Below are 13,484 nucleotides of genomic sequence, written 5' to 3' on the forward strand. Positions count from 1 at the left end.
AGATCCGTCTAGCAGAAGTAATGGCCACCAGGAAGGCCACTTTCCAGGATAGTTAGAGCAGAGAGCATGTCAGTGGTTTAAATGGAAGACCTTTTAGCCTTGCCAACACCAATTTGAGGTACCAGGGAGGGAGTGGCTGCTGTACCTGGGAGGTACAATCTCCAGGCCCTTAAGGAAATGATGACAGAATTTGAGAAAACAGAATGGCCATTTTACCCACGGATGGAAAGCTGAAACTGCTGCCAGATGAACCCTAATAGATGACAATGCTTGGACTTCTTATTTCAAGTGGAGCAAGTAATCTAAAATGAAAGGTAGTGTCAACTGTGTAGGCAAGACCCCTTCTGCACAGATCAGATCAAGAATCTTTTCCACTTTGCCAGGTAAGCTCCAAACCCACTCTGGAAAATAGAATTTATTATTCCTACTAGATTTGAAAAAATGTATTATACCTGTGCACATGTTTCTTCAGGTGATGTAGTACTGATTCCAAACAGAACCGAGAGATCCAATGTGTACACCGTGAACTTTTCCAAAGCATGTATTACTGCTGGTGCCAAATGAGAGCCCTGTCCAAACCCGGGCTCTCCAACTATCAAGAGCCTTGGTCTGTAAGATGTTGGCTGACGATAAGCACTTCTAAAACAAGAATTGTGAAATCAGGAAGTTTTAAATAATTAAAAAACACAAAACAAAAATATTTCCATCAATGTATGAAAGCATAGGTGTTAGTCTCTCTCTCTACTCTACTATAATTTTAGAATACAAACAAATAAATAAATCTGTAGTGTCAAGAATTCTGCTTATTTTCTTACACAAGGCATCAGATATTCCAGAAAAAAAACAAAAACAACACACACACACCAGTAAAGCTGCAGTAGTCGAGATTATGGAATACAGTAAATACATATACTTACATTACTTCTATCACAGATTTGTTTTTATTTCATTCGTTCTAATAGTTCAGTCTTTCCACATAGTTTGGTTGTTAATCTAATACCGTCAGATCTACACTGGGGGGAAGAAATCAATCTAAGTTACGCAACTTCAGCTACATGAATAACGTAGCTGAAGTTGACGTACTTAGATCTACTTACCATGGGGTCTTCACTACGGTGAGTCGACTGCTGCCGCTCCCCCGTCAACTCTGCCTGCACCTCTCGCCAAAGCTAGAGTACAAGAGTCGACGGGAGAGCGCTCTGGGGATCGAATTATTGCGTCCAAACTAGATGCAATACATTGATCCCCACTAGATCAATTGCTGCCCGCCAGTCTGGCAAGTAGTGAAGACAGACCCTCAGTGTAGTACTGGTCTTTGCAACCATACGATTACAATGCACTTAATGGCTAGAATCTGACATGAAATAGGTGTACATCTTTAAGTTCTGTAAATTAGAACATCTCCTCCATAGTTAAAGGAATTTGGCAGTATCTCACTGCAATAACTGGTAGTCCAACCCAAACTAAGACTCCACAAAAATATGACTTTTCAAACAAGTTTTTGATGATTCTCATAATAAATCAGTAAAATTTATTATAATTTAAAAAAGATTAGATTTCACAACGGCTAGTCAAGTAGCGAATGACATAACAGAAGGGGTTGGGGGGGAACAACAATCTGTTATTTGTATTCCATTGTAACTATGTTCAAATATATAAACTTGGAAACTAAAAGTATAAAGGCACCAAAAATGTCTAAAATAAAAAACCACCAATGTGATTCAGAGACAGGCCAAACTTTAGATCTCAATCCTATAAGGTGCTCTAAAGGGTAAGTGGGATGTATCTCCAAATCTCTGTGCCCCAAGCTTGAGACTCTTCTTGGAATAAATTGCCTAGGGAGGTTGTGGAATCTGCATCTCTGGAGATATTTAAGAGTAGGTTAGATAAATGTCTATCAGGGATGGTCCAGACAGTATTTGGTCCTGCCATGAGGGCAGGGGACTGGACTCAATGACCTCTCGAGGTCCCTTCCAGTCCTAGAGTCTATGAATCTATGAAAGATTAGAGGCCTTTTTCCCTAAATTTGGCGAGTTCTAATCAGATATTTTAAAACAATTTTATCTGCTTGTTTCTATGTTTATTTCTGGCAAAGACTGGTGCGAGAAAGCAAAACCCTTCCCCCTCCCAAAAAAGGAAACAAAACCCAGAACATCTCCCTTGCACCAAAGGATTCAGCAGCCTAAATCAATCTGAAGATCAAAGAGACAAGTACCTGTTAAAATTAAGGACATTTGCTTTCTGCTTATTAGGTGTTTTCTGGGAAAGTGGATTTTCAAACACTGAAGGCACTTCCTCATCACTATACATTAAGTCACTTTCTAAAATATGACTTGCAACATCTGAAAAACAAAAAAGTTCGTTAACTCTCCTGGGAACTTTGTATCACCCACTTGCAAAGAAAAAAGTTTCATTTACAATTCAATGCGCTAGTCTGTGGTGCGTCATTCAATCCAAAGACACTTTAGAGAAACAGCCATCAGTCTGGTAGCACGTGTAATTCTGTGGGCAAGTTAATGACAGAAAGAAAGTGAGCTGTCATTTCATTAGTAAAAATCTACAGAAACAATTTCAATGGTGTCGCCCTCTGCAGCATGGCCCAGCTTACAGCTCCAGGTCCTTTGGTTGGTGGTAATGAGTTGAGTTTGGTATCATGCGAAAGCCCTTTCTACATAAAAGACAAATGGTACCAAACATGACAAACCTAGAACTGTATGGAGATATATTCAAGAAAAATGGTAAAAATAAAAAAAATAAAATAAAAATCAACTTTTAAAAAGGGCTAGCTCAGTGGTTTGAGCTTTGGCCTGCTAAACCCAGGGTTGTGAGTTCAATCCCTGAGAGGGCCACCTAGGGATCTGGGGCAAAAATCAGTACTTGGTCCTGCTAGTGAAGGCAGGGGGCTGGACTTGATGACCTTCCAGGGTCCCTTCCAGCTCTATGAGATAGGTATTATCACCATATATATTTTATTCTTACAAGTCTGTCAAACATGTAGCCTTCACAAAGTTAAAATGTGGCCCTTACCTGACAGTACTATGTTATCAGCTAATGCTCAAAACATACCGATTAGTTTTTTTTTTTTAGTGTTACAGATTACTATAAATGGAAGGGTGCTTCAAGTAGGGCAGACAAGCGATTAAAAAAAATTAATCTCAATTCATCACGCTGTTAATAAAAGAATACTATTTAAATAAATATTTTTGGATGTTTTCTACATTTTCAAATATATTATTCAGTTACAACACAATACAAATTGTAACAATGCTCACTTTATTTTTATTACAAATATTTGCACTATTAAAAACAGTATTTTTCAATTCATCTAATACAAGTACTGTAGTGCAATTTCTTTATCATGAAAGTTGAATTTACAAAAATGTAGAATTATGTACAAAAATAGCTGCATTAAAAAATAAAACATAAAAGTTTAGAGCCTACAGGTCCACTCAGTCCTATTTCTTGTTCAGCCAATTGCTCAGACAAATTCATTTACATTTGCAGGAGAGCATGCTGTCTGCTTCTTGTCACAATATCACCTGAAAGTGAGAACAGGTGTTCGCATGGAACTGTTGTAGCCAGCGTTGCAAGATATTTATGTGCCAGCTACTCTAAAAAGATTCATATGTCCCTTCTTGCTTCATCCACCATTCTAGAGGACATGCATTCATGCTAATAACAGGTTCTGCTCGATAGCAATCCAAAGCAGTGCAGATTGACGCATGTTCATTTTCATCAGATGCCACCAGCAGAAGGCTGATTTTCTTTTTTGGTGGTTTGGGTTCTGTAGTTTCCACGTCGGAGTGTTGCTCTTTAAAGACTTCTGAAAGCATGCTTCACGTCTCGTCCCTCTTAGATGTTGGAAGGCACTTCAGATTCTTAAACCTTGGGTCAAGTGATATAGCTATCTTTAGAAGTCTCACATTGGTACCTTCTTGGCTTTTTGTCATATTTGCAGTGAAAGTGTTCTTAAAAATGAACAACAGGTGCCAAGTCATCATTTGAGACTACAATAATATGAAATAGATGGCAAAATGTGAGTAAAACAGAGTCGGAGAGGCACAGTTCTGTCCCAAGGAGTTCAGTCACAAATTTAATTAAAAAATTTTTTTTTTTAAAAAACGATCATTATCAGCATGGAAGCATGTCCTCTGGAATGGTGGCTGAAGAATGAAGGGACATACAAGTATTTAGCATATCTGGCACATAAATACCTTGCAATGCCGACTACGAAAGTCCCATGTGAACGTCTGTTCTCACTTACTGGTAACATTGTAGATAAGAAGTGGGCAGCATTATCTCCCATAAATATAAACAAAGTTGTGTGTCCTACTGATTGGCTGAACAAGAAGTAGGAATGAGTGGACTTGTAGGCTCTGAAGTTTTGCATGGTTTTGTTTGAGTGCAGTTATGTAACAAACATCTATGTCTGTAAGTTGTATTTTCACCATAAAGAGATTGCACTACAGTGCTTGTATGAGTTGAACTGAAAAATACTATTTCCTTTATCAATGTCACAGTGCAGATATTTGTAATAAAAAATATAAAGTGAACAGTGTACACTTTGTATTCTGTGTTGTAACTGAAATCAATATATTTGAAAGTAGAAAAACCATCCAAAAATATTTAATAAATAATAGAATACCAATTGAAACTTAACAGTGTGATTAAAACTGCAATTAATCATGATTAATTTTTTGAGTTAATCACATAAATTGACGGCAATTAATTGGCAGCCACACTTCAAGGTGATTTGCCATTAAGGACAAAAAAGAAGTGATTCAGTGGTATTGCTTATGTTCTTTATTATTTCAAGAGTTGTGATGTGGCACTGGTTAAGACATCAGCATCCAGCCAGAAATTACTGGAATCCACCCACAAATGGTATACAGAGTTACATAACAAACAATTAATTACAATCCCAAAGAATTTATAACAAAACCCTGGTTTTTGCTTTGGTCTTGATCATTTTTAGGCATCAACAGGAAGGTAAAGAATACTGACTGGTAGCTGATTCTTTGGAGAATACCACCAGAGGGGACCTGATTAAAAACACAATGCTGATGGCACCTTACATGCTATAAAAAGTGCACCCATAAGTTGAATTTGGCAAGGTCGTAAAGGAAGTACAACTGAACACCATGCCAGGGCAAGTACCAGCTGTGGGCAAGACTCCATTTTTGTGTGTTTTGAGAAGAAAACCTGCTTGTTCTGCAGTAAGCTCGAAGCCCAAAGGCATCCATTAAGCATATAGTTTCAACATGTGAGACAGTAAGAAACTGTATGAAGCAATTACTCTCAAGTGAGAACATTCCACAGAAACTATGGTTAAGCATGTGCACTGACCCAAAGACATCCATGAATATGACTCTGCATATCACATTGAATGCTACACCAAGACCATACCTATGTGTTGCATCAAAAGGTAAAAGCAATAGAAAAATACTGATTTTATTACTGCGAACTGTGCGACTCGGAGTTTATAAGTTGTATTTCAGAGATTCTAATGGATGGGGAAGTGGTAGCAATGTGGAATACAAGGGTTTCATTTTATCACAAAGACTAATGCACGAGTGCCTGAGTAAAAAAAAGACAGGTTTCCAACACATACACAAACACACAGCTGAGGTACATGAATAATCTACAACCACAAGTTGCCATTGGTTTAACAATTAATTCCAAAACCTATAATAAATTCTTTCTGCAGTTTGCTGTAGTCTGTGGAGGAAACCAAACTACTCTGTCTGGAGACTACAATTGCAAATAAAGTTCTTTGCCATATGGACTTCAATGAAGGGTTGTACATCCCTCTAGACCTCATCAAGGGTAGTTTTATATTCTGTCCTGCAGATTACATAGACTTCCTTGAAGATACAGCAGATAGCAAAGGTACCTTTCATGCTACTGTTATGGTCTGCTATCAAGAGCATATTATTGGGGATCAGTCCCTCAATTTCTCTCTGAACCAGCAAAGAACCGTTCCTTGACTCACTCACTTTCCTGTTAAGGTCCAATAATTCTGAAGCCAAGAAGTCCAGTTTTCAATGAAGCAGTAGCTAAAGTCGACTACAGTAGAGCCTTCTACATTCACTAACGTTGTTAACCTTCCCAAAGTTATTGTGAATGTTAGTGGGAGTGCATCCCAGTAACATTCACAATTAAAAAAAAAAACAAAAAAAACTTTGTTATTGTGCAGAAATGGGATGCACTTCAGGAGGAAAAAAATTACTAAGTATGGCTTTAGCTGAAGAGATAGAAGATGTACCCTCAGATGTTCCGGACACCCAGGTCATACCATACTACATTAATTTCAGGAGAAAGGTATATTCCACCATGGTCAGCCTTTAACTCAGCAATCCGTAAGGTGCCATAGCAAATGGCCACGTATGTATCCTGCCAATGATACCTGCTAGCCCCACTGATCACTCCATTCCGTTAACATTCCTTATGCAGATGCAATGCATGAACAATACAACTGCTACTCCTGGGGAAAGTCTGAGCCACTGCACGCACAAAGAATTCATGTCCCACGCAGAATTTTTTTTCTCTTCACAGAAAATACATCCTGCTGGAGAAGTGCTACAGTTACACCTTTTGCCCACCAGGAGTTGCTGTGGCGTAGAAAGAGGCGGGAGCAGCCCCAGCTGAGGATAGGAAAGAGAAGAGGCTGTGTTCCTCATAGCATCTTGCCCATGCGGCCAATCAGGAGGCACAGGACGTGGGAGGAATGGACAATGTAGGACACATGGGGCTGGGGGAGGAGAGGGGGAAAAAAAAAAAAAAAAAGACAGACTGGGTGGGAACACTTCATTCAGTGCTACAGAGAAAATACTGGACTGTGAAGAAGTCCACCTCATGTCTGATATGTAAGCAGAGGAATCAATTAAAAATATCACTGGAAAGAAGAAGTGACTTCATTGTATTGCTTCTGTCCAATACAGAAATCAATGACTCCATGAACGTTTCCAATGTCACAGTGAAGAAGCTAGTGTCTCATACTTGCAGGTGGGATGAGTTAATCACATACTTTGCAAGAAAAATGCTCCAACATATGAAGAATTGCTCAAAAAAGTTTTGTTGTCACATGGCATAATGAAGCTGCTGCCTTGTGCTGTTCAGTGGAGTTTCTTTGTTGGTTCCCATGAGGATGCTGACACTAACATTTTCTTAACTGCCATCAACAGGGCCGGCTCCAGCTTTTCTGCCGCCCCAAGTGGCAAAAAAAAGATGAGCGGGGGCACTTGGGCGGCAGCTCAATATCACCGCTTCTTCAGCGGTGAGTCCTCCCTCTCTGGCAGCAGCTCAAAGGGGAAGGGAGGGAATGAGGGCCCTGCTGCTGAATTCCAGCTTCGCTGATGCCTGGAGCTGGCCCTGCATCAATGCCACAGAGAGGTGTGCTACTAAACTCCAGATTTTTGCACAAGACACAGATGTTCTAGTGCTCTCAGTGCTACCGAAGACTTCTTCAAGATTCTGTTTTTGTGCTGCTGGGAAATGGAATTGCTGTATATTCCTCAGATGTGTTCCTAGCACTCTGACCATTGAAAGCAGCTCTTTCAGGATATGACGACACTACTGGAAGGCTGTCTCTCCTTGCTTACAGACAACCCCCCAAACCTGAAGCAAATATTCACCAGCAACCACACACGACAGAACAAAAACACTAACCCAGGAACCTATCCTTGTAACAAAGCCCGATGCCAACTCTGTCCACAAATCTACTCAAGTGACATCATCATAGGACCTAATCACATCAGCCATGCCATCAGGGGCTTGTTTACCTGCACATCTAACAATGTGATATATGCCATCATGTGCCAGCAATGCCTTCTGCCATGTCTGGTTTGGCCAATGTACAGTCTCTACGCAAAAGAATAAATGGACGAAAATCTGAAATCAGGAATCATAACATTCAAAAACCAGTAGTAGAACACTTCAACCTCCCTGGCCACTCAGTAACAGACTTAAAGGTGGCAGTTCTGCAACAGAAAAGCTTCAAAAACAGACTCCAATGAGAAACTGCTGAACTTGAATTAATATGCAAATTAGACACCAACTTAGGCTTGATTAGAGACTGAGAATGGCTGAGCCATTAAACACATTGAATCTATTTTCCCATGTTAAGTATTCTCCCACCTCTTGTCAAACTGTCTGTAATGGGTTATCTTGATTATCACTACAAAAGTTTCTCTTAATTAGCCTCTTAAGAGTTGGTAGGACAACTCCCACCTTTTCATATATGTGTATTATATATCTCCTTACTATGTGCTCCATTCTATGCATCCGATGAAGAGGGCTATAGCCCACAAAAGCATATGCTCAAATAAATGTTAGTCTCTAAGGCACCCCAAGTACTCCTGTTCTTTTTGCGGATACAGACTAACATGGCTGCTACTCTGAAACCTAGAATTATAAACAGTTAATGTTAAAAAGTTTCGGGAAGGGACAAAATCCTCATACTTTAGGTTTTGCAATCAATCCCTACCTATTAGGGATTATGAGGAGACTTTACTGAGCATCTAGATTATTCCGCATCTGCCTAGTGGAGGTTTCTTGCACCTTCTCTGAAGAATCTGGTATTGGCCATTTTTGGAGACAAGCTACTATAGTAGATGAATCAGAGGTCTGCTCCAATATGGCAGTTCTCATGTTCTGGGCTTTAGCATTACCACACTGAGATGAATGAGTGTAGTTCACACCTCTCAGATCTATTATTTCATGCTATCTCAAGACAAAGGAATACAATTACAGTAGAACCTCAGTTATAAACACCTCAGGAGTGGAGGTTGTTCGTAACACTGAACAAAACGTTATGGTTGTTCTTTCAAAAGTTTACAACTGAACATTGACTTAATGCCGCTTTGAAACTTTATTACGCATTTTTCTTCTGCAGCTTTCCCTTTATTTGTTTTTAATAGTTTAAGTTTAACACAGTTCTGTACTGTATTTGGTTGATTTTTTTTTTTTTGTCTCTGTTGCTGCCTGATTGTGTACATCCGATTTCAAATGAGGTGTGTGTTTGACTGGTCAGTTCATAACTTTGGTGTTCGTAACTCTGAGGTTCTACTGTATGCACTATTTTACATATGGGATGCTCTTGTAAATGTAAGATATGAATTAAAGCTTAAATTTCTTTCAACAAAATTCTGTGTCTGGGGTAGATTCCACAGACACAGAACCATGGAAGACTCTGCCCTCATAAATAACCAAAGTTCTACTGCCCAAAAGTATACACACAAAAAATTGGAAAATATAAATAGATTTAGTGTGTTAATGTCACAAATTAAAGAAAAGCTTTTATCTTGACAGAAATATGCAAGAATTCAAAATAAATAAAAGTAATAAAAGGAGTGTTTTACCTGTCTTTTGTCCTTTTTTCATTCCAAGCTCCACATGTGGAAACACTCTTTGTAGGGCTCCTAAAATTCTGTGAAGTGTTTTTTCAAGCAGTGGTTTCGAAATGGCTGAGAGTGCTTGGCCAGGTGAAGTCATAGCTCTTTGAGAAGCTGGTATAGTCTTCTGCATAGCCACAACAAAATCCTTAGCTGTTATTTTAATAGAAGAGATATCCAACTGCAACTTCTCACTGCTAGTGTATATCTGAGGATAACGTCGGCGCAAAGCACACAAAGCAGCTTCAGAACATATGGACTTAATATCTGCACCACAATATCCTATGAACAAATATGTGAAATTTAGTTCTCTGTCTCAATCAAAAAAAAAAAAAAATCTAGGAGCAGCATATATATATACAAAGCTAGAGTATGTAACTATCTGACCCAGCAGAAGATGAAGCCTAACAGAAGCAACATGCTCCACCTTCTGGGGAAAAAAAATGAAGGGATATAGGTAAAAAATGCCTCATTCTGCTATCTGCCCAACTACTCTGCTGGTGGTCTTCTCTGCCTGTGCAAAGCCCCACTGAGGTAAGTGGGGCCCTGAGCAGACTCATTGCAAGACTGGGTTCTTAGTGGCCTAGATGGACTTCTAAAAGAGAACTGCAGAAGAATGGTGAAAGTGTGAGAGTTGTTAAAAATAAATGTCTATGTTCATATAAAAAACAAACCCATAACAATTAGTGAATGAAAAATCAAAGAAAAATAAGTATTTTAATTAAATAATCTTAGTATTAAGCTTTTAGATGAAAACTTATTTTTATGTGTGCTAAACTATAAGTTAGTCACTTGTATTCTCTGATAACTCTTTTGGTTCTTAATCTTACCAACACATTTTTCTGCTAACTCTTCAAGAAATGTGTCCAATGGCTTAGGGGTCCAGTCTCTCGTGTGAATCTTGAGGATCTCTTTTCTGGCCTAGAAATAAAGACTTTTTAAACAAAGAGCACATCCTGTTTTCTCCCTGTAAAAATCTTTAGTTTAAAAGTAGATGACAATATAATCACCTCTTTTCTTAAAAAGGAAATGTTGATATTACTAGAATTTACTTGCCTAAAATAGTGATGGCTACTTTCAACAAATTTAAGGTTTTAGATGCTTCTTAAATTGGACACACTTCTTTTCAGGTTTTCCTTTTAACAAGGAAAGCCATTGAAAGCTCCCAGGACAAAAAGTGAGCTCTCTTAAGTTTAAGACTAATGATCTTGGAAGAATTCTCTCCACTTCTAGATCAGGTTGGTATTCCTGGGCTGCCCCTCTGCAGCCCTAGTACCTTTTCTGTGGGCCCTTAACTCAGCCTGTGGCTTTGTTAGGCTGGAGCTCCTCAGTTCCCTCTGCTCTTCCACTGCTTCACCCTAGGTACCCTCCTCAGCTTCCCAGGCAGCCAGGCCCTTCTCTCTCTAAGGAGCTAGAGAGAGAGTGTCGTTCCTTCTGGCCCACCACCCTCTTATAAGGGCCAGCTAGGCCCCGATTGCACTGGCTACACCTGTGGCTGCTTTCCCAATCAGCCCAGCTTTTCCCCTGCCACAGCCCTCTCCCAGGAACTGTTTTAAGTCCTTCAAGGCAAAAGCGGGGTAACCACCCCACTAAAGGATCCCAATCCAGGGTCCTAAAGGAGTGGTGCAGTATCTGGACCACTTGGTCCTCCCCAAGTTACACTGCCTTACGGGTCACTTCCTGCTGGGCTGTGGCTCCTCTCTCTGGGACTTGGTCCCAGTCTTAGCAGTACAGTATCAGCACAGTCCACCAGGGAACAATATCTCCTCCTTTCACAGGCCTCTCTTGGGTTCCCAACTGCAAAATGGGGTGGAGAATATGGATCACTGCTTCCACAGTGGCCTTACTAATGCTGTAGTCACTCTTCCCAACAGTTCCCAGTGTCAGCCTCACTTCCTGGCACAGCCTGTAGCTCTTTCCCCTCCTTGCCTCTGCCCTTTTAAGCTGTCCCCACAACTGCAGCATGCCTGGCAGCGGCTAAGGAATGTGGTCTCTCTTGCCCAGTACTGCCCCATGCCTTGCTCTAGGTTAGTATGCGGGTCTGTAAACCACATCATACAGTGAAAGTTGGTTTCAATCTCAAGTGTCATTTACTTTAAAATGAGTTTTACCAATATCGACATTTGCTCTAAAAGATCTTAACAGACCATTTCCCCAGGAGTTATGCTTTACTAAGACAAAATTCACAGGTTCACAATGCCTTAGTGCCTTAAAGTGGCCCAGACATCTCTGCTCCATAGAATAACCGTGTCATCAGTTCCTTTTAAAAAGGTGGTAACACAGAGAGAAGTAAAAATACAGCAAGAGGAAGATACTGTTTCCACATAACTCAACTGGTAGACTTATAGACATGTGCATCAAGGAAGTAGAGGTAAGACTGACATAATTAGGACAAGAACCTTCAGGCCTTTCATCCTTTTGCAGCATGTGGGAGGAAAAAGCTGGATTATAGATCTTTGGACCTAGCCATCTACTTCGACAGTGTCAAGGTATCCCCAAATTTATTTTAGTGCAACTCCCATTTCCTTAATTTTTAATTTTATATGAAACAGAGAAGACCCTTAGCTTAAAGTTTTTGACATCAAGGAGAAGGACTAGCTATTCTGAGTTATTCATATTTAATATTTCTACTCATACTTTCGATTAAACAGCAGGGACATTTTCAACAAGTGGAACAAAAATTTAAAGCTCTTCATCCCAGCTGAGTTTGAATGTTTCTCACAGCCCAGTTCAAGTACGTAAGAGAACTACCAACAAAAAACATCAATTCAATAATGTCCAATAGGTAACCTGATCATATACTGTGTTGAATCTGAGCTAACCTGCACTTCTTTTCTTGGGTTTCAATAATTTTAGTATGATTAGAAATATGTCACTAAGTACCAGGATTAAAAATAAAATATTTTTAAGCCAAGCACTGCCAGTGGGCCTGCAGGTGGCTGCCTGCATGGACATGGAGCCCACGGTACAGTGGAAGCAGAAACTCTAGGCCAGGACTGAAAGGAGGACGACGAACATTCAGCTGTGGGGTGCTATTGAACCATTCCTGCCAGGGGACAGCCCCCACAATACTGGCTGGTGAGTGAGTGGGGTCACAACAACAGTTGAGCTGCAGAGGGTTCTTTGCATGGCTGTTGGGTTGGTGACACCTAGTTCCTTCAGGTGAGAGAAAGTCTGTGATCCTGGTGGGACAGAGCAGAGATCCAGGGCCAAGGCTGTCAGGAGGAAGACAAATCTCTAGCTTCAGGGGAGACTACCCCACTGCTGAATGGCTCTGTCCCCAGCCAAGAGCCATTCAGCAGTGGGTGGCCTCCCCTGTGTGGCTGGAGGCTCATTCTCCAGGCCGGGGTGTCTCTTCTGCCACACCAAGCCAGCAGCCTTTCCTGCACCTTCCGCCTGCAGGGACTGGGCATCACTGGCTGCGCAAGAAGCCCTCTGCAGCACCACTGCCAGGGGAGTGTGGCTGTGACAAATGGAGCTGTAGAGGGTTCTCTGCACTGCGGCAGGGCCTCTGACACTAGATTTCTGCAGGTGCAAGGAAGGTCAGGGGAGGTTGCACTCCTGCTGACTGTTACCAATCAATATTTTTTACTGACATACATCGATTACAATAAAATGTTGCCAAGCCTAACCACAGAATGTTCATGATGAATTCAAATGTTTTAGGCAGTGGTACACTGTAGCACTTTAAGCACTGCATCCAACTTCACCATGTGACTATTCACACACTTAGTCACAAAAGAAAAAACGTTTGCTTAAATAGATTACTACACACACACAGATCCACAAAAAACCCCAAAACAGATATCCACATCAAAACACAAACTTCAGATTAAAACGAGTCTAGAGGGTTGCCCACCTCCCAGATGTAGACACTTTATTTTTTCCCCCTTCACAAATGCAACTTTGAGCTGGGCTATCATCAGAAGTTCAGATGGAGCACATTTAAAATGTTAATCCAACAGTGGCTCATAATTAACTGTAGTTCTCTCTCACATATACCATTCTCTCATGTTCAGGTTCTCACTTCTATACACACTGCTATATTTTACACCTAATTGAAGGCCACTATAATTGCATTATTAAGTATCA

At 40.4% G+C, this 13,484-nt stretch overlaps 1 protein-coding gene across 6 annotated transcripts in view; it reads right to left on the reverse strand.

Moving 5' to 3' along the window:
* The window catches only part of ATAD2 (ATPase family AAA domain containing 2), an 87,598-nt gene that overhangs the window by 34,080 nt on the left and 40,034 nt on the right, over positions 1 to 13,484 (reverse strand). For all 6 annotated transcript variants that reach the window (XM_030553778.1, XM_030553776.1, XM_030553780.1 and 3 more), the window contains exons 15-18: positions 10,223 to 10,313; positions 9,360 to 9,674; positions 2,216 to 2,342; positions 453 to 639 (exon numbers count right to left, since the gene is read on the reverse strand). In XM_030553778.1, coding sequence (XP_030409638.1) covers positions 453 to 639; positions 2,216 to 2,342; positions 9,360 to 9,674; positions 10,223 to 10,313 — 720 coding nt within the window. The remainder of the gene's footprint in view (positions 1 to 452; positions 640 to 2,215; positions 2,343 to 9,359; positions 9,675 to 10,222; positions 10,314 to 13,484) is intronic.

Source organism: Gopherus evgoodei, chromosome 2 (genome assembly GCF_007399415.2).
Source record: "Gopherus evgoodei ecotype Sinaloan lineage chromosome 2, rGopEvg1_v1.p, whole genome shotgun sequence".
NCBI classification, from domain to species: domain Eukaryota; kingdom Metazoa; phylum Chordata; order Testudines; family Testudinidae; genus Gopherus; species Gopherus evgoodei.